The 20,656-nt window shown below is 36.7% G+C and overlaps 1 protein-coding gene across 2 annotated transcripts in view; it reads left to right on the forward strand.

Annotated features, from left to right (window-relative positions):
* Positions 1 to 17,426, forward strand: part of LOC134530809 (uncharacterized) — a 60,215-nt gene extending 42,789 nt beyond the window's left edge. For both annotated transcript variants that reach the window (XM_063366027.1, XM_063366028.1), the window contains exons 5-8: positions 3,199 to 3,293; positions 5,395 to 5,626; positions 7,483 to 7,667; positions 17,113 to 17,426. In XM_063366027.1, the coding sequence (XP_063222097.1) occupies positions 3,199 to 3,293; positions 5,395 to 5,626; positions 7,483 to 7,667; positions 17,113 to 17,218 (618 nt within the window). In that variant the 3' untranslated portion in view covers positions 17,219 to 17,426. The remainder of the gene's footprint in view (positions 1 to 3,198; positions 3,294 to 5,394; positions 5,627 to 7,482; positions 7,668 to 17,112) is intronic.
* The last annotated feature ends 3,230 nt before the right edge of the window (positions 17,427 to 20,656 follow it).

Genomic DNA, 20,656 nt, shown 5'->3' on the forward strand with positions numbered 1-20,656 from the left:
TTTGTTCTCTAATGACTAACTGTGATTGTTTACATTGTGTATGATTATTTTAAAATTATTTCACTCTCACACTAATTGACTATCACTTTAATTACTCTAATCTTTTTATGAACTTCAAAACATGAATGCAAGCCTGAATATTGTACCATCTTTAAGATGATAATGCTATCATAATGAATACAGCACTAGGCCTCTTTCACAAATGTTACGAAGCTGTAAATCGTATTTATGATGGGTAGGGGCCGGAAAATTATGATTTTGCTAAAGATGTGATTTTTTTTTGCTAATTTACACTTTATATTATATTTTGTGCTAATTTCCAACATAAATGCTATTTTTGGTTGAATTATAAAATAAAACAATTTAAAATATCAATTTGTAAAAGTATTACTTATAAAAATCCACATAATTGCTACTTATTTTTTCACAATTTTCATCATTCTTGTATAAAATATATCTTTTCATTCTTAAAAAGAAACTTCTTGCAGACTTTCAGCAACCTGGCTCAGCTTATATTTGTACCTTATAGTTATTTCTGGGACACATGTGGATGTTAGTCATGTAAGACTTATCTGCACTTCAGTTAATACACAAACACAAGTCACCATCTTTGCTGCATATTTTCTCATGTCACAAATGAAAGGTGTGTGTTCGGCTAATAAGATGAAAACAAAATAGACTGCACACTCTTGCATTTATAACGGTTCGTTACATACAAAAATAAACAGATGTTCAACGCCGATTGTAATTTTTGTTGTTTTATTTTTCCAATAGACTGCACAGACGAATCCAAACACTTCCAACGTTTCACTCACTCGTTCAACACTTACATCTGCCTGTCGAAAAATGCTCGCAGCTCGCGCAATGAGAATTAACGAAAATAGCGTTCTTCAGTAATATTTTACTGCAAGTACACGAAGTCAGTGCGACCTCAAACGTGGCCGCACCCAGCGAAACCTAATTTCGCCCCGAGCCAACCGCCGACGAAGGTGATCGCAATTTCTAATTAATGTCCGAACGAAATTTAAAAAAATTAGGTTAACTTAATACTCGGCATGGCTCTGACCACCAACGTTAAATTATCTATTAGCAAATTACTTCATAATTTGGCGAGAAGCCAGAGAACGCGACCTACTGGTGCAGCAATCGGCAGACAACTGGTGAACTCTTGCCACTGTCTCCTCCACGCAGGGAGGAGAAGTCACATGACCTCACCGACCAATCACACGCACGCTTCATTGACTCTACAAATCACAAGCCAATCACAGAACAAATTACAATACATGAAAAAACCCTGTACACACATAACTCGGGTTTTCCCTTGATCTGTCTCTTTTAATTTCACATCAAAATCGGGGACTCCCATTCTCGTTCTCTCTCCCACACCGTGAGACAGCAGTTATCACTCAGTTCCCACGCAGTGGGGGAATTCCCGTCTTTATCTCGGTTGGCGGGGAAGCATTGTTTCTTTCTCACTCACACTTACAGGCCTCTTATGCCTCTCTTTTTAACCATCACACCAGACCACACACAGTCCCTTGTTCTAGAATTATGCAACACGTTAATTAAAATTAAGAACAGCAATCATAATACAAATTACTTGACAAAATTCAACTTATTTAGAAAAACCTGAAAAAGTAGGCCCAAACAGGCAAAAATCTAGTACAACGGCTCATTTGTGAATAATTACATAAAAAATAGTAATGATTAAAAATGTCTAATAAAATACAAAATACCTTCTTAAAACACATAGCACGTGCAAATAACATATATTAATATTCATAATGTCTGATTCTACTGTTTCATAACATATACATCACTCAAAAAACATTGACTTATTAATACTTAAATATACAGAAAAGAAGTTTAAAAGAAAATTATTTAGCTAGGAGGGCAGGGGTCTTGCAACGTTACACATTTTGCTTTCTCGGGAGAGTGAAGGAAAACACAGCAGTAGTGTATATTGCACTTTACACATCTTGTTATCATTCTCTACACCAGCATGATTCGAGATATTGCCGTGTCTGTGATGCAGATAGGTTACATGTATCCTAAATAACTTCAAAATATAAGCCCCACCCAATTAATCCAGTTGAAGTGTGTATCATTCTGTGAAAACCTGTTACTTAATGTTTGCTTGCATATTGCAGTATCAATTTTATAATTAAAATAAGCATTACATTTTTTCTTTTGGGTTTTGATTTAGAAAGGCATGAAATTGAGGTTTCTTTTTGTTTGTACAAAATGGAGGTAGAGATTTTTTGTATACACGTATATTTGTTATTTAGTTTACAAACATTTAGAATGTAAAATTAAGGTTAAAATAAGGCATAAAAAATCCTTATTTCACAGTAATAAATGGTAATTTATAAAATATTAGATGCTAATTTTTCCAGCACCTAGTGATGGGTGTGAGGTGGTAGTTGCGTAGCATCACAGTTCATTTATGAGCAGTGTTTGTATTGAAGTAGGCCTCAAGTCACATCAAAATAAATTCTTACTTTTTCTTGTGTTTGCAACAGTCTTGGCAAATATGAAAAATGACTCAAAAAATGCAATAGAATTTAATTTCATGGACAAACAAGCAGAGCACAGTATTCAAATGATCTTAAAGGGGTCCGCCTAGTCTGGTGTATTTGTGTTGTCGAGGTGGGATTATGTGTGATGCTTGTTGGTGCTTCCAATGCGGTGTCGCCTCCAAGTGCAAGGCTGTGGACTGCCGTGTAGTCTTCTCGTTGTGCATAGGGCAACTATGATGTTTAAGAGGTAACCATAGCATTATATATGGCGGAGAAAGGAAGATACAGGTGTTGCTAGTTCCCGGAGTGCTTTCAAGAATCTGCACCGGATATATTTAATGCCTAAAAATCATCTAAAAACACAAGATTTAGCCATTTTAACAGTTAAACAAAATACAGAAACAGAACTACTCATCCATCCTCAGAATATTTTTGTATGCATTTCTTAAACAGGCCCCACTTGAATATCATGTGCTGTTTTCAAATTGTGTGTTTTTTTTTAAGCTCTGCTCACTGTGTGTGTGTGCAGGTAGACGAGGCCCTTAACCAAGTCTTGAGAATCGCTTAAGATGTGCATATTAAATAAGAAAAAGTGGTTTGCGCCTACATAGAGTGAACGTCGGTATAATCGTGTAACAACAGTTTCAGGCCCAAGTTTGAAACCTTACCTCTGTTGCAGCCATCGTCCATGATGCCTGCCAGATTGCTCTCCCAGCGAGAGGATTGGGGACGACAGAACGTTCCAAAGAGGCGGCAGGAGATGGTGATTCCCAGGTGTGTGCAAACCCAGCCTCGCCATTGTCTTGTCACCTCCTGTGTATTTGTAGCTAGTTACCTTTGGTACTGCATTCAGTTTTGTAAGTAACTTACAAATTAAATGTTCCAAACCATTGCTTCTAACAAATTGTAAGTACCTGTGTAATTGAAAAGGACAACTAATCTTGAGCTTTTTTCTCCACTTAAGTTTGGCTTAACATTCTTGGTTCTACTAATAGAGTAATGGATACAGCATATGATTGGGTGTGAACTACCCAGTACGTGATCTCGCTGGTTACCAAGCCAGCATATTGTTAATAATGTATTTTGGTAAAGTTGATGGTGACAGGATATGGGGGAAATATTAAACTATAAAGTTTGAGTAATGCTTTCATGAATTGGCTAATGAGTAATGACTTAAAAAAATCTGGGACAATTAGCAGAATCTTTTTGTGATCTGGAAATGCCATCGAGAGAAACCAAGAGACCAGCTTCAAATAATTTTGTTGGGCACCCTCCCTATTATTTAATGTACAACTTTTCAGATCCAATGATAAAAAAAAAATTTCAAGACTGTAAACATTACTATGGCAGTTACCTGTGCGTGTATATACTATAACTAGAGTATCTATTAATAGATTGTAGCACAGCACTGAACTTTATTAAATAATGCTACAAGTCATCATATACAGGCAGGGGATTTTCTAAATATTTTTATTTTGGTTTGTACAATATTTTAGTGTTGAAGAAACCAGTTTACAAATGTTTTTAAATAAAGGTGCAAATCACAAATTTACACCATAAGATTGGTGTTGTTTCTGATTTAAATCACGCTCGTATAAAGATTGTTGTATTTTGCACTTGCTTCTCTGATATATTAAAAATTATAGAGGATGTATAAGTAGTTAATGATGTGTAGCGCCTCAAATGTGAATATATCGGGAGACCTCGGTAAACGTTTATGTTTAAATACTATGTTAAGTTTTGTATGCCCATGTAACAGTTAATTCTTTGAAGGCATTAGGTTAATTAAATATGTACATTCATATTTGCAGTATTTATAGTTACCACTAAAAAAAAAGGCCTTTCTGTGTTTATTGCATTAGGTGGGCATTTATGTATAATACTATTGCAATTTTTAGAAGCCAAAGATGGTTATGTATTGTAAAACAAGTAGGTTAAACTGTCATTCTTAGTTTAAGATCATCATCTAACACAACATTTAGTGTAATAAAGTGTTATAATATTCCTTAAATTTTTAAATAAAATATCAAAACATGTAAATACAAATTAGACAATATTTTATTAAAACGTGTTACTCTGTTAAATGAGACCTAGATCCTGAATCTGAGTAATTCTGAAAGCAACCTAGGTCATGATATCATTAGGGACAAAACTATATTTCTTTGGTTTTATTCTATGCCATGTGTTTGTAGTGTCAGAATCGTTTGTGGCTGATTTCAGATAAAAAAAACAATGAATTATGTTTAACCTACAAGTGAAACCTCTGTGTTCTTTTATGCTACTAGTTTATGTACATAATGTACATAACATACTATCGAAATAAATACATTTTTGAGACATCTGCAAGCTATGCCAGATTCTTTAAAAAATAATACTTATGACATTGAGTAAAGCTTTGATGAACATCATGACAAACAACTAAAAGTAAAGAGGGTGAAGTGTTAAAACGCTGGGAATTGCTGTCCGAAAGACCTGGGTTTGAATCTTGGTACAGCCATCCGATGGCTTCCACCCAGACCTCCAGACAACGGTTAGGATGGTTTCTTGCTGTAGGTTATGCATGTTTTATTCCTCAATATTTCTGGTCTCCAATGTTTTTTTGCTTTTGATGAACTAAAATGTAAGCACAATAAAAAAAACATAATCAATGAATCATCTAAGGTTTTATTCAATAAAATTTTGAAGATACCAGAATTGTGCTATAAATATGGCTACCCTCATAATATCGATTGTAATTTATTGGAAAAATAACTTGTAGCTAAAAAATTGTGAAGGGAAGTGGTTTTTGTTAAATGATTAAAGAATGGTATAACATACCTGTAGAGACTATAAACTTTGAGGGTAGGACTTGCCAGCGTGCCCGTGTCTGTTCCAGCGTGACAATAGAGGACTCTGACTCTGACGATGACATGGGTTTGAACGGCATGGTGGGCTCCTCGCGCGTCGGTTCGGAACTGAAGGCGCGGCTGGACTCGAGCAGCGGCTACTCCGGCCGCCCGAGCGCGCTGTCTGCCGCTCCCAAGCCACCGTCGCACCCCGCGGCCAAGCCGGGCCACCGCATTGTCGTGTCGAACCTCCACCCCACCGTCATCCACGAGGACATCAGGGTACGTCCGCAAGTGTGGTAGTATGCAGTCGTGCAGGAATACTTTTTTATTTTATATCGTTTAAATGGTTGGTAATTATTTTTTTTTATGTAACCAACATGGTTAGTTATATTTTTTATTAACGTAGTAACATTTCAGGAAATTTTTTAATAAACCTTCAAAATCCTGGGGAAAAAAACCTTGAATTTGATTTTCACAATAGAGTGGCCAACCTGTAGCTTTTTTTTTTTTTGCGGTTTGGTGTAAGATCTTAAGTTTCTTCATAAACTTTATAGTCAGTATTTAAAAGATAATTTTATAATAGGTTATTTTTTTAATTATGGGTGATAAACATAGTGTGGATCATATTACAAAGCCTATCTTTATTTTTATTCTTGTTTATGTGTGTTATAAAGAAAACTTGTCCCCCCCCCCCCTTTTCTGTGGTGACCCCCATGCATGGCGACAGGTACCCTGAAATTTTGTTCAGATGAGCTAGTATTGTCTGTGTTGGTGTTGTTTGTGCTTTTTAATAGTAAAATATAAAGGTTATCCCTATGTACTCTTAAAATCACCTGGTGGCGGTCTGTGAGTATTAGAGAAATTTGAATTTAATTGAATAATTTTATAATTGGTATTTCAAAATGAATAGTTTTTTTAAATTATGCATTACTGAGTGTGATCGACACAGCAAGGAGGACTCATAATAAAAAATTTAAATAAAAAGAGTGTTATATACATCACTGCAAATTTAAAAAAATATGATGTTTGTAAATAATTTGTAGGGACAAAATTTAATGGGTTTATTTTTTAGTTAATTTATTTTTTAACACTGGATATTTCACTGTTATTGTTTGTATTCATTGTCTTTAGATATAAAAAGTGAATTATTCAACAAATATGAAAATAAATATTTCTTAATACTTTCTTCACCAAAGTAGTCTCATTTTGACTGACAGATGATTTTTTTGCAACAAAATTAATATAAATAAATAAACAAATAAATAAGCATGTCTAGAAGAGAACTAAAAAAAAAAATTTGCAAGTTTTTGTGTGTTTAAAAAATATGCTGACATTAATGTAAACATGTGTTACTTTTTAAGAGTGAGATGCAAGATCAAACAATGTAATTTTTTTATAATCCATTTAGTTCATACAGTTTGGTATAAAATTTATGCTGAATAAATTCCATTCAATAAATTTACCATAGTAAGAGATAAATTGTTTTGTAATTAAGAGTTAAGTTTTGTCAAATTGCTGATCGATTTTATGATTTTAATTATACTTCGATGCTAGATGGTGTATTTACTTGCATTTTGGTGTTTCATGTTGTATGAACATGCTTTGCGGTGTTATTTTGGTTTTGTGTTTGTGGGTGGTGTGAAGCATCTGGAAAAGGCAACGGGAACAGTGTGTGCTCAGGCAATACTTAAATTACACAGAAATTGCTTTTGTATATAAAATCATTGAAGGTGTGATCATGGACGCAGCACGTTGCATGACGACATGTGCGGATTCCATCGGAAATATTATTGCACATACATGAATGGTTCACATTCAGTGTTGGGCCCGTAAATTGAATGCCTTGAAATATTCAAAACACTTTTGCTATGCAACATACTACTTCCGATATTTTTAAGCTATAAGTAATTTTTTTTTTTTTTTTTTTTGAGTTATTTCACTATCACCATAAAATTAAAATTTTGCCATATTATTTATGCTGATTCACATACAAGACATTTATTTAACAATACTAAAATACTATCTGGATAGCTTATTGTCCCTTATAATTTGACATTCAGTTATTAAAGAAATACATGATTGGCAGAAGTCTGTGACAGGTGAGAAGTCTTCCAGAGTGCGTGGTCTGCCGGCAGGAGCTGTTCGAGGACGTGGGCACCCTGCTGGACTCGCGGCTGGTGCGGCCGGGCACGGCGGAGGTGGTCTACCAGAACCTGGACGACGCGGTGAAGGCGGTGGACCTGTACCACAACCGCCACTTGGACGGCCAGCCCATGAAGTGCCTGCTGGTCAACAGCAGCGCGCCCAAGTCCTCCTCCAGGTCAGGAGGCCAGCTTCTTACCGGGTCGTGAGCTCCAAGCGGCTCGGAAGTTTATTTCTCAGTACTCGTTGGGACGAGATGCAACAAGTGTTTTTTCTTAAAACTCCCCACGTATTTGACATGAGTAGGGATGGGACGATTCCAAAATTTTCGATTCTGATACCCGATTATCGATTCCTTAAAAAATCCTTTGATTCTCGATACTCGATACTCACCTAGTTAACTTAATATTAAATAATTCAAATTCTATTTGCAACATTTTTTTTTTTCAGCTTTCAATACATATATGATGTAGCATACATCATAAATTCATATTTATCAAATTTGAGTACACAACTAAGTTAATAACATTAACTCATATAAATGTTTACATCATTAGAAGTTAATGGCTCAAATGTCAAAGGGGTCAAACTAATCTAAAATTTGTTTTGTAATACGTAATAAACTATAAAAAAAAATTTTAAGCTTTCCTTGAGCAGTATAAATTATTTTTGTTCATACAACTTGCCTAACTTAGAGAAGGGTACAAATTAACTAAAAAATTTGTAAAATGAAACAGTAACAAAATTAAGCAACAACTAGAGAACTAGCAAATGAAAGTTTTGTACTTGATTGTGGTATTTCGGCGTTAAGTTACATTTAAGAAACACAAATTCATTCGTTGTTATTTCGGCGTTGTGGTAACGACCCAACAAAATCTATAAAACACTGACCAACTAATCATCATCGTCACACCATTTGAAAATGAATGTTTGTTTACATTTTTCCGCTTTTTGGCGCGATTTAAAATGCTTGTGCTGCCCCGTACGGCTGGGTGACGAAGTAGTATGGTTCGCCCGATAATCTGCTTGATACTACGTCGCTGTTCTAACTATATGCCAGCGCCCCCGGCTGACGTGGTATGGCCACTCACGTAAGGCTGTTCCAAACACCGTTCGCCCAATCATCTGCTTGCTTTTGTATTTATCCGTTGTCGCTGTTCCAAGCTGATGTCAGTGCCCCGAGCGGTGTGCGTAGGCTTTAAAACTTCGCCTGTTTGTCATATCTATTCAAACATTATGCCGGAAAGGAAAATAAACGCCGTAGTTTTGCGTATATTTACAGTATATTTTTGGGTTTAACATTATAACATGAGCGTGTGTAAGCTTTTGTTTGCTTTAGTGCATTTATGATTAATGTTCAGTGGCGGCCATGTTGCGGTGTTTGTTTACCAGTAACGAGACAAATCTTTTACCCAGTATTTAAATTTCCTGTAAAAACATTGGGATTTCGCGTTTTAATACTAAATTTCGTGGAAAAACACTGTTTTGTGGCGATTTCGGGTAAAAACTGTATTTTACGGTGATTTCGCGTTTATCGTCGTTTAATCACGATCGCGAAAAGAACAGGCCCCTTCTAATACGCAGTGATAATTTTTTTATAAATAATTTTTTTACTTTGACTTGTGTATAACATCGACCCAAGTTTTAGATATTGTTTATTTGGGGGAATATGACTGTTATATATGAGTCTAGTCGGTCATAACCCCACTCAAAGAGTCGTTAAATAATTGTATCTGACAGATTTGCAATGTTGTGAAATGATTTTTTTTGCTACATGCGGGAATCGACTTTTATCATCGATTCTCGATTATCGATTATTAAGTAGAATCGGTAGGTATCGATGAAATTGGGAATCGGTTTTCCCATCCCTAGACATGAGTAACGAGCATGTAACAACATACCTCTACTTTTGCAAATGTAGTGAAACTCACTATTTATGTAGTACTGTTTGTTTTACCAATTCACACTTTTTAAAAACGTATATCCTACAATTTACATTTTAAAAAAACTAGAAATAAGTGCTATTTCTCAGTAGCTGCTAGTTTAGACACCACCTCTTCTACCACCCTTCCTGGCTCCCACATAAATTCACATTCTTTACTTCTGTGCACATTTGCTTTGTAAATGACAGCTTTAGTGTTACAGCTGCAAAACTCAATTTTCTTTCAACTAACTACCAACTGCTCTTCTTAAGTCAGAAAATCTATGGTACTAAAGAACTAGGTGGATTAAAGAATTTTAGTTCAGAGAAATTTCAGGCGGGAAAAAAAATTCACACTGGAAAAGGGACTAGAATTACTGTATTTACTCGCATATAATTCGCCATCGCAGATATGTCGCACCCATAATTTGAGGTCTTGAATTTGGTATTTAAGATTCCCCCATATAGGTCGCACCGGTAATTCATTACACATACGCATTGCACCACAGTAAAAAAAATTAAAAAAAGGGCCGCAAATTGATGGAAATTTACCGTCAATAGTGCGCCGTGCGCTGAGAAAGGTCATTGTACTCGATCAGCTTCTGTTACGGCGCGCCAGCTGGCTCTCTTTGTTCACTGAGCTGCGCATGCGCAGTATAACTCACTCAACGCTCCGCCCAGACTCATGACCTTCCATCAGCAGCCAGCCAATAGATGCGAGCTTAGCGTAAAAAAATATAAGCTCCACCTCCCGTGTACCAGTTTTGTCCAGTTCTAATACCAGTTTTTTGGTATAAGCACCAGTTTTCTCGCTGCCGTGACATGTTCAAGTTTACGTTCATCTTGATGTCTTGATACCAATAATTAATTATTTACGATCCCCAGAAATAAATTGTTAGTTTAAAAAATATGCGTCAACTGTACAATACAGTAGAACCTTGGTGATACGTTCCCGTTTCATACATTTTCCCGTGTCATACGCCAATTAATTTTGGTCCCGCCGAAAGTACTATATTTACAATGGTTTACTTTCCCGAAACATACACTTATAAAATCATTAATTTCCCGTTTCATACGTTTTTACGAAGCGGAAAAGCCCAAAATTCACAAATTTTTTTGTTATGTTCCTCCTGATAAACTATGTTTTAATGCTTTTATTTTGAAAAACGTTCATTGTTTACACTCACGAACGTAAGAAAATAACTTTATCGCACCATAGATATTGATAGTATCAGGAAGACTGTGCACTTCGCTAGTAGCATCTATGGCCAGCACCAAGCGAGACTAGTGGCGCAAACTAGCAATGATTATGAAAATGGTGCACGCGCTTTACCAAGGCACGGATCTCATATTTTGTGCATTCATTAATCTTTGAACTGAATATACCCGTTTGTTATTGTTTTCTTACGATCGGAGTGTTTTGTATTTTACGTTTCTCAAGTTAAAAATATTATTGAAAATTGTTCTGTTGCATAAAGTTGTTTGTAAAATGAAACAAACAAGCATAAATTTCTGATTTTCTTTTTACAATAGCCTAATTTTTTTAATTTCTAATTTAGGCTTGGTGACTTTTCCTGCCCTCCAAGAAAGGACTTCATAACATATTGTAAGGCCACTGTTTCTCATGTCAGCTATACTTGATTATGGACTGTATTTTACATTTCTGGTGGTTTTATTATATGTATATATAATTATGAATTCATTTCTTTCATATAATGCAATTATTTACACATTATGTATTTAAGTTTAATCTGACATTGTGCTGGTATGCTAGATTGAAAAAAAAATTATTATTGCCATTCCCTTTTCATACACTTTCCCGCATCATACACCATTTTTGTGCCCTCCCTTGAAAAGTGTATGACAGGGGTTCTACTGTACTTCCGAAATTATAAAATATGTATAAAACAGTTACCAAGACTCCGCTCATTTTATCTTGTGAAGTTTGTCTCGTACTAGTATTTCGGCTAAGTTGTCACATAAATATAGTATCAGAACTTAACAATCAGCCACGTTTATACATTCCTGAGTTTACGTTTTTCCCTCGTGCATTTTAGATTGTCTCCTGCTATAATTACTCAGACTTTTACACGCCTAGGCTTAAATTAATACATGTTTAGAAATAAAAGCAACTTTTCATGTTATAAAATATGTATATTTTGCGAGATAAAATGTTCATTGCCGACTATAAACGTTACTTTTTCACGATGTTTTTAGGCCTACTAGCTAATCTTATCTACTCTTAAAGTACCCACGGTATTTTCTGGTTGTTTATGGTTGTTACGTGACGTAAATAGCGGGATGGATTCGATTTTTGAGACGTAATTTGCGTGAAAGTATTGTATTGGACTAAATGGGAACTAAACGGGACCTGAAGAATATAGTGCGAATAACGGGAAAACGTAAATAACGGTAACGTAAATAAGGGGTTTCTCTGTATGTGTACATTGTAAATAAATTTGCCTATACCTATATAAACTTTTTCGCATTTTAAAGCAAAATACAGTAAAACCTTTTTGTTGCGACCCCATTTATTGCGACCACCTCTCTATTACAACCCGATTTCGAGGAACCGTGAAACAATTGCCGAAAATCCGAAGAAAATCGGACAGAAAATAAGTTTCTTGTGGTGAGTAGCGTGTTACTGCGTTTCTCTTGCCGAGTGCTTCCTGTCGACCGCTGTCAGCGCTTAACAACCCCCATTCCACGTCCCTTTGCCGGCAGGGTGCAGATAAAGGTTTTTGTGACGTGTTTACGTTTAGCTTTTTGTGAGTGTCTAGTGTGGTACGCAGTTAAGAAGGCAAAGCTACCTGCTGAATTTCTCTTGATTTTGATTACTATCAGTTGACAATACACAGCGACCGACTGGATGCACGCCTGCCTCGACTTGTTTTAACTGCCGCCTCGACTTGTTTTAACTGCCGCCTCGACTTGTTTTAACTGCCGCAGCGATGTTTATTTTGAAAGCTCAAGCAATTATCTTTTCCCATGGATTGATAGAAAAAGGTCGCTTCACCCAGCATAAAAAAAAAGGCTACGCCACTTATTCCCCGCGCAGGAAACGCACTGGCTGCCGTCTGTCTACCCCGCATTTATCTTTCTTCTAACATTCCACGTTTCGCCTCTCGCGCGAGCAATAACTAGGGCCACGATTATATGGTGAATCGCGAAATTTTCCGCGAATTTATATGGAAAATACGAAAAATCAATTTTTAAGAAAAACCGCTAAATAACACCGAAATTACACAATACAAGTCTCTTATATTTTAATGTGAAAAGCTTGATAGTCAAGACTTGCCCGGGTCCTGGTTGATAAGCTGGAAAAATTTCCTGCCTTACATTTCTACATGCTTCCTCTAATCAGCTTTAGGGCGCCGTCTGGTCAGCGTGTGTGTTACTGAAGCGGGATGATAAGAGCGACGCTTAATGGTAGTTCTAGCGCGGTAAAACCTCTAAATGCAAGGCTCTGAACTGGCACGCAGTCATCTCGTTCCCGTCAGATAACTGTGAAATTTTAGCGGTGACCGTAACATTATATGGCGGAAAAATAAAGATAAAGGTGTAATGCATTTCCCTATGATACTTTCAAGAAATTTGTAACAGGTTTTTTTACACCTAAAACTTCGAAAACATGCCTTTTAGCCATTTTATCTCAATAGAACCAGTTGGGCAGTAACAAATTCTTAAATGCTTTTCGTAAACAGACTCCAGTCGGATATCTAGTGTAGTTTGGAAATCGCTTAGGTTTTTCGTGGCTGTGTGCAGCACACGACTGTAGTTGCCATGCGTCACGCGCCGAGAATGTTGTCCGGCAGGAAGGGTGAGTATAGTTAATTTGCGGCAAAAATGAATACTTTTACGGCCCTGCTAAATTTTTCCATTAAAGAATTTTTAAAGTTTTAGTGATTTTCCAGCAGAAATAATGTTATGTAACTAACAAACAAATTGTATCAAAACAATTAACGGTAAATGGCTGTCGCGGGGGCCCTTAAAAATTTTTCATTTTACCAGAAATGGACTATACAAACCTTGCTTTCGTTGCACACAGTTTGGAGAAGGGGAGGAAGGATGTTGACAGTTTCACATGCCAAAGGAAGTTGAAGTAGGAGGGGGAGAGAGACACGATGGTTTGTATGCCTGGGAGGGATGAACCTTGAAGTCTGGACAAGGGAAGGAGAGGTAAGCCGTATGACGTCATGCATCCGCCGCCTGTGCTGCCGCCAGCCTGTCTAGACGATATTCCCACTTACGTTGCACAAGCTACTGCTGCCGTATTTTTAAAGGAAATGTCCCATTATTTTTTTGTGATTCTTACATGAACATTATTGGAAGTATTAAAGCCGACACAAAAATATGCTCTGTGTTAAAATTAACAGATTTTAATGATCTTTCATTTCGTTTTTTTTTCTTCTGATTTTCACATTTTGGTCAAAATGTCCAATTTTTTGACGGTTTCCGAGAATGTATTCGTAAAATCACTGCTTCGTTAAATCCGGGGTTCGTGACATCGGGGTTCTAGTGTATTTAACTACGGCACGCAGAAAACGTACATGTAAACTAACCAGTAAAAATAAACTGTCTATTGACATATTTTCTTTAGAGGTGGCCTGTAGGGAGATGGACTTGTCATGAAGGTTGAAGTGGGTTTAAAGCAAAGCCGTCTAGCATTGTGAATGACAGCATCCTGCCATTGTACGGCTGGTTTCTTAGCGAGTAGCGGTTTGGGAAAAGGGGGAGGGGGGGGGGTTAAAATCAACTGAATATTTCTGAAAACATCTATTACGACCCTATTCCTGGGAACCGTGAGGGGTCGTTTCAGAGAGGTTTGACTGTATTGCAAAAAAAATTCCTCAAAAATTTTTAAAATTTTTTCTTCACATATAGGTCGCACTTCATTTTTTCCCCATCAAATCTGGTAAAATTGCCGCGACCTATATGCGAGTAAATACGGTATTTGAAGTTATAAATTTCAAAAAATTCCATAATAAAGGGAAAATGTCATTTTTATTGTGTAGGCCTAAATCTCGTGATAATAAATTGATTTCCAAGGGCCACAAAATACTACGTAATAAGGCTAACCATATTTAATATGGTAACCGTGCAATTAAAACAATATGCCTAATATGTGAGAGTGACTAAATTAGCATATTATATCCTTTAAGTTATTCTCTCATTTGAGTTATTAGGATGGCTCCGTATCTATTTGGCAATATTACCAACAGTAACCGCTAGTTCACTGAATCATATCTCCACGAGTGCGAATTTTTTATTTCTTTTTAGTTTTTCTTTCCTTTTTCTTCTATTTTTTTTTATTCTTTGCTTGTAACGTATTTTTCAAATAAAAATTTTGGAATGGAAGAAAATTTGGATGTGTAAAAAAAAAATATTTTGGCAGAAAAATCACTGTATATTTTATTTTTACCATATTAAAAATAAAGGCATCCACATTATTTAATCCTACATAATAAATTCAATCTACTGTCGTTGCTCTAAGATTTATAATTGTCGGAATGGAGCTCATCACGAAATTACTTATGTCATAATATTTCTCCAAATTGTTTATTCGCATACAATAGAATCTCTTTGTGGCCCCGAAGGGTCCCAAGCAGAGGTGGGGATAGAGCTTCAGCAAGTATAGACATATGTTGAAATCTGCAGTTGAAAAGTGGGCTAGAGTAGAGCTACAGGTACAAAGCATGGCTTAATAAATAAATTTGAATGCAATTAAATCTTTGATGCACATACAACTTTAGTACTACTTTATACTTGACTGCTGAGCATTCAACGAAAACCATTTGAATAATGCACAATCTAGGTTGTAAAGTTTGAGTTTAAATATTTTAAATCTTTTATCATAATTACTAATGCCATAAAAGTACATAATATAAATTAAAGTTATTTAGTTAAGAACTTTGTTGTGTATAGGACATACACTATAAATAGCTAGAGCTACACTCTTGCCTGATTGTAGGAACCAGAAGACATTTCTCTAACCATTTTGCACATCTTAAAATTTGGTCAAACATTAAATCAAATATTTTAATTTCTTTGGTGTCATTATCACCATACTGAACAAAATACGATGAATCTTTGCTATGGAAACAAGCAAGTTATGAATTTGAAATATGCACCCGCTATGCTATACACATTTATTTTATCTTGAGGTCACTGCGAGTGAGGAGTTACAGTAGAACCTCGTTTTTACATATTTCAATGAACCAGGGAAAAAATGTAAAAACTGGGAAAATGTAAAAAGAGGGAAGTGTTTAAAAAACATTTGTATTCTCACTTTGATGGAAACAATAAGCATCACAGTAAATAAAATGTCGAAGATGCTTACGTTTTTACTTATTTACTAGAACTTCACCATTTCAAATGGTGAAAACAATAAATCCATCCAATCTTGCTGTTCACAATTGTTTAAAGTTGAACATGAATATTTCGGTTTTTGAGTAAGAGATGTGAATGTTGAAGCATCTCAAAATGTCCACGTTTTATGGTGAGATTTTATTGCACAATTTATATTGAACGTTGTGTATAATCACGTGTTAACATTTAATTAATTTCAGATTTTTATCAGGAATAATTATATTAAACGAACACAACTACTTTCAAAATGCTTATTTAGGTTTAGGAACAGAAAAAGTTAAAAACATTTCCGTTGTAATGTTTGGAAATTCAATGCTGGCCTTTCCAAAAGATTTCTAATATGGTAAAATGAACATTGCTGAAATGCACGTGGATGCCATATTTCCAGGGATTTGTAATAACCCACATTTACAACTTTATTTTCATGTATAATACATTAAAGTTTAAAGGGGGAAAAAAAATTTAATTTAATTTACGTTTTTACGTGGCCGTATGATTTACTGTGGCACATTACATAAAAAAAATGTAAGTTGTTACATTGGCAAACGAACCTGCAATGACCATACACTCACACAGTAATGTATAATAGTTGAACTTCACACTAATCGCTCTTAACTTTTATTGTTCCATCTAAAATTTTCTGATGGTTTGCTATTAAATGCAATGCTGTGGCAACATAAACTGCAGTAAATGCTTTCACATAAAGCGGGAAAGCAATGCATTTAACTATAGAGAAAATGACAGTGCAAGGAAAAAAAAAATCACTGGAATTCGTAAAGCCCGGGTACGTAAAAATGAGGTTTCCTGTAGTTCATTCACCTCCCACAAATATGATTCAATCTGTGTTTAATTTCCGATATCAAACATGGATTGTTGGTGTTTTTTACTCAGGTAGTCTGTTCCCCACACCCATGCATTTCATCAACACTCCATTATTGTTTTGTCAGCTTTTTACAGTCTCTAATGCTCCTGATGTTGAAGAGACTTCATACTTTGAATTAAAACCTAATTCACTCACTGGTTTTGCCTTAGTCAGCCTTTCAGCTGTGGAATGTTGCACGGTAAAACTGTGCACATCCGTTAAAAGTGGACGTGCGGCTAATAGCCTAGTGCCCATCTGTCACATTTGAGGCAGTCAAGTGTTTGCTTACCGGCCACTTATTTATGTTGTGGTCTAACCAAATTATGAATAAAACTTATTTTAAAATTTTAATAAGTGCATCAACAGTCGTCCTTAGCTTTCTAGAACTTTTTATCATGTGCAAGTTCAGATAACATTAGTACGCATGCGAAAATAGAACATACTCAGTACGGCCCCCTGGTTCTGTTGCAGTATGCGGGCAGACAGCATGTCACAGTTCAAGCTGCTCGCAGGAACCAAGTCCTCCATCGTGCCCGACGTCATGACCATCCACAAAGCCCTCTTCAACAAGTCCTGAGCGACCAGGCTGCCGTGACCTTCATTTCTCGCACAGACAGCACGCGCGGTTGCACCGTCTCCACATCCACCCAACAAGATGAGTGGTACTTGGCCAGGAGCAGTATGTTGTAAGGGATGTTCAATGTGAGAAGTGGAGTGGGCTGCAGTCACGTGCCACTTCATCAGATCATTTATTCAGAATAAAGGTGTTGACTGTATTGTAAAAATGTGTTGCTCTTTTTCTAATCTGTTGAAAGTTGTGTTTTTAACGATTCTTTGTTTCTTTGCATGGACGTGGGCATATTGGCATCTTCTACGTGCCAAGAAACGGTGCTTAGCTTTGTGCACATTGCAAATGTGGGCCCAGGATCCCTGTATTTTGTATTGCATGTGATGCCTGAATTAATTAGGATTTGCTGACACACAAGACTGATTTCAGCATTGGTTGCAGTGTGAATAATAATCTAGCAGAAGCTCTCACGGGATTTGTCTACGTGAATTGTCTTAATCTGTGGTGAAAGTGTGTGACATTACCTAACTTACCGTGTTTTATCGCATAATCGTCGCACGCACGTAATCGTTACAACCATATTTTAGGCTGTCAAAATTGGGATAAAAAAACTTCTCGCATACACATACATGATGTTTTTGGTCCCGCTAGTAGATGCCGAGCTCTTTGTGTAGGTATCTTTTCCGTATAAAACGATGTATTTTAAAGTAGTAATCTAATATTTATTAGGTCATTACCACTTACTTAATAAATTAACGGAAAAATACGAAGTTGTTTGACGTGTAAATTTTCTTATAAAGACGTTTTTAAACGTTATTTCCTTTATCTGATGGTCTGCGTCGCCGCGGTGTAGGTATAATCTAAAATTTGTTTCGGTCATTACCATTTACTTAATAAATTAATAGAAAAATACGAAGTTGTTTGACGTGTAAATTTTCTTTTAAAGATGTTTTAAAGCATTATTTCCTTTATTTGTTTATCTGCGTTACCGTGGCATACCGCTTATAAAAATGTAGCCAGCGCATCATTCATGTTTGGTTATGTTGCTTCCCGTATAGAGCGTATAGAGCACGCGCACGCAGTTGAATATCGATATCTCGCCGATTGGATGCAACACGCTCTCTCTGTCAGGTGCCGAGTTAACTACATTTGATAGCCTGCATTCTTTCGTGGCAAGTGTGTACTACGACACGTTAGTTCACGTCAGATTCAAGTGGCTTGAGTTCGCGTTAAGAGTTTTGGTTTTTCTATTTAAAATTGAAGAAGGGTTTTTGTTGAAGGAATTACCGTAATCACTCGCGTAATGTCCGCAGTAATTTGACCACATTTTTGGCCAAAAAAATGGGGTGCGGATATTATGCGAGGAAAAATACAAAAATACAAAATTTTGTGTCTTAATTATTACTAAAAAGGTACAAAACGTATTTAAAATCAATTTGGATTTCACTAGCTATTTTAAAAGAATATTGCTGCGGGATCGCTTGCAAACAACCTGGCTTAGACCATGTTTACTTTGCTGTAATTGCCACCGGTAACTGTCTCGCACCCGCCGGAACATTAAAAAAAATTATGCGCTACACTGAAATAAGTGTGGTTACGTGTGCCTTATTAATGTGATTAATATGTGATGGATTAAAACGGCTATTAACGGCACGGCTGCAATATTTTAGCTGTACCATATCCTTACGTGTGGCGCGTAGAAAACCAGCGAGCTGGCAACAGCGCAGTGACTCACCAGTTCCACATCTGCTGTGCACTGTACTCCCCCCCCCCCCCCCCCCCCCCCCTCCTGGCAATTTGATGGCCTTCGTGACGTAGAGAAGGAGGAAGGGGAAGAAAACATTTAGAGCGTGAGAATGGCCAAGGGAGGGATTCCAACCAAATGTAAACAAAGAAGGGTTCTGTTCTGTCCTGACACGTAAAACAGGGTACACACTAATTAAAGTTTAAATTTCTTTTACGCTGCGCTGTGTGTCTTACCTCAACAGAAAACAAGACTGATCCATGTCAGCAAATGTGATGTTAATTTTTTTTTATAAATATAACATAACATTAAAACAGTTCAAATAATGAACTTACTTACCCAAAAAAACTGATACTCCAACAGCACTCAAAATATTAATTTAGTCTGCATTTTAGTAACTGCAATTTCAAATAGGTAAATGTCACAAAAACCTAATTTAAAAGAAAATTATACACTTAAAGAGTTTAAAAAATTGTAAGTTTTTCTCAACACATCACTTTCTAATCTGCTACCGACGCGTCGCTATCATCTTCCTCGGCGTTACTGCTTTCTGCGTCAGCATCGCTCCTGTCGTCATCTGTATCTTCCCAGATTACATTGTCTTGAGTTCCATCGAGAGCGAAGGTGATGCCAGTCTTTTTGAAGCTTTTTACCACCATAGCTTTGGTGATGAGTGCTCAGCTTTGTCTCACCCAGTCGCATATCTAGGTTAGCGATGGTCTTTTTAGTTTTCCCCCTGGAGTGAGTTTGTGATTATCGTCTGCCATCCATTCAGAGTAGAGTCTGCGAAGGTGTCCCTTAAAAGGTTTGTTGAGGGAGACATCTAGGGGCTGCAGGACAGATGTCAGGCCTCCCGGAATTACAGCTATGTCGGTCTTGCTTTCAGACGGGTCACACTTGACATCTTCCACAAGATGTGCTCGGAAACTATCCCACACAAGTAACGATTGTTTCTTCAGAAGAGCACCGGGTCGACGATTCCATACAGTTTTTAGCCAGTCTTTCACAAGGGGGGCGTCCATCCAGCCTTTCTCTTGGACCCGCACATGCACACCACGCGGAAAGCTAGTGCCTTTTGGCATTGTTTTCCTCTTGAAAATTATGTATGGCGGCAGTTTCCGCCCGTCAGCCGTTACCGCTAGCTTAACTGTACAGCGTAACTTTTCGTTTCCGGTTGTACGAACGGTAACACTTGATGCTCCCCTCGGACTAATCGTCGTACTTTGCGGCATGTCGAAGTATACCGGAATTTGGTCAGCATTACCTATTTGTGAGAGTAGTTAATCATGAGTTTTTCTCTGCTTAATGATGAATCGCTGAAACTGCAGTAACTTTTCGTTATATTCTTTCGGCAATTTTTGACTCAGTGATGTTCTTCGTCGCAGAGAAAGGTTGTTCCACCTCATAAATCTTGTGATCCATCCACAACTAGCCTTGAATTCGTTATGCGGTGTATTCATGGAACGCACAATTTCCCGCGCCTTTACTTGAACCATTTCATACGAAACAGCATAGGCATTACTTCTTAATTCATGTATATAGTTTAAAACTAGTGGTGCACCGATATGACTTTACCGATTACCGATTCGATTACCGATTATGAGAGCAATAATCGGCAGATACCGATTCAGTTACCGATTATAATGAAGAAATTTTTTTTTAAGTGTAATAATGCACACAAAATTTTTTAATCCCATGTGAAT

Source organism: Bacillus rossius, chromosome 3, assembly GCF_032445375.1.
Source record: "Bacillus rossius redtenbacheri isolate Brsri chromosome 3, Brsri_v3, whole genome shotgun sequence".
Classification (NCBI taxonomy): domain Eukaryota; kingdom Metazoa; phylum Arthropoda; class Insecta; order Phasmatodea; family Bacillidae; genus Bacillus; species Bacillus rossius.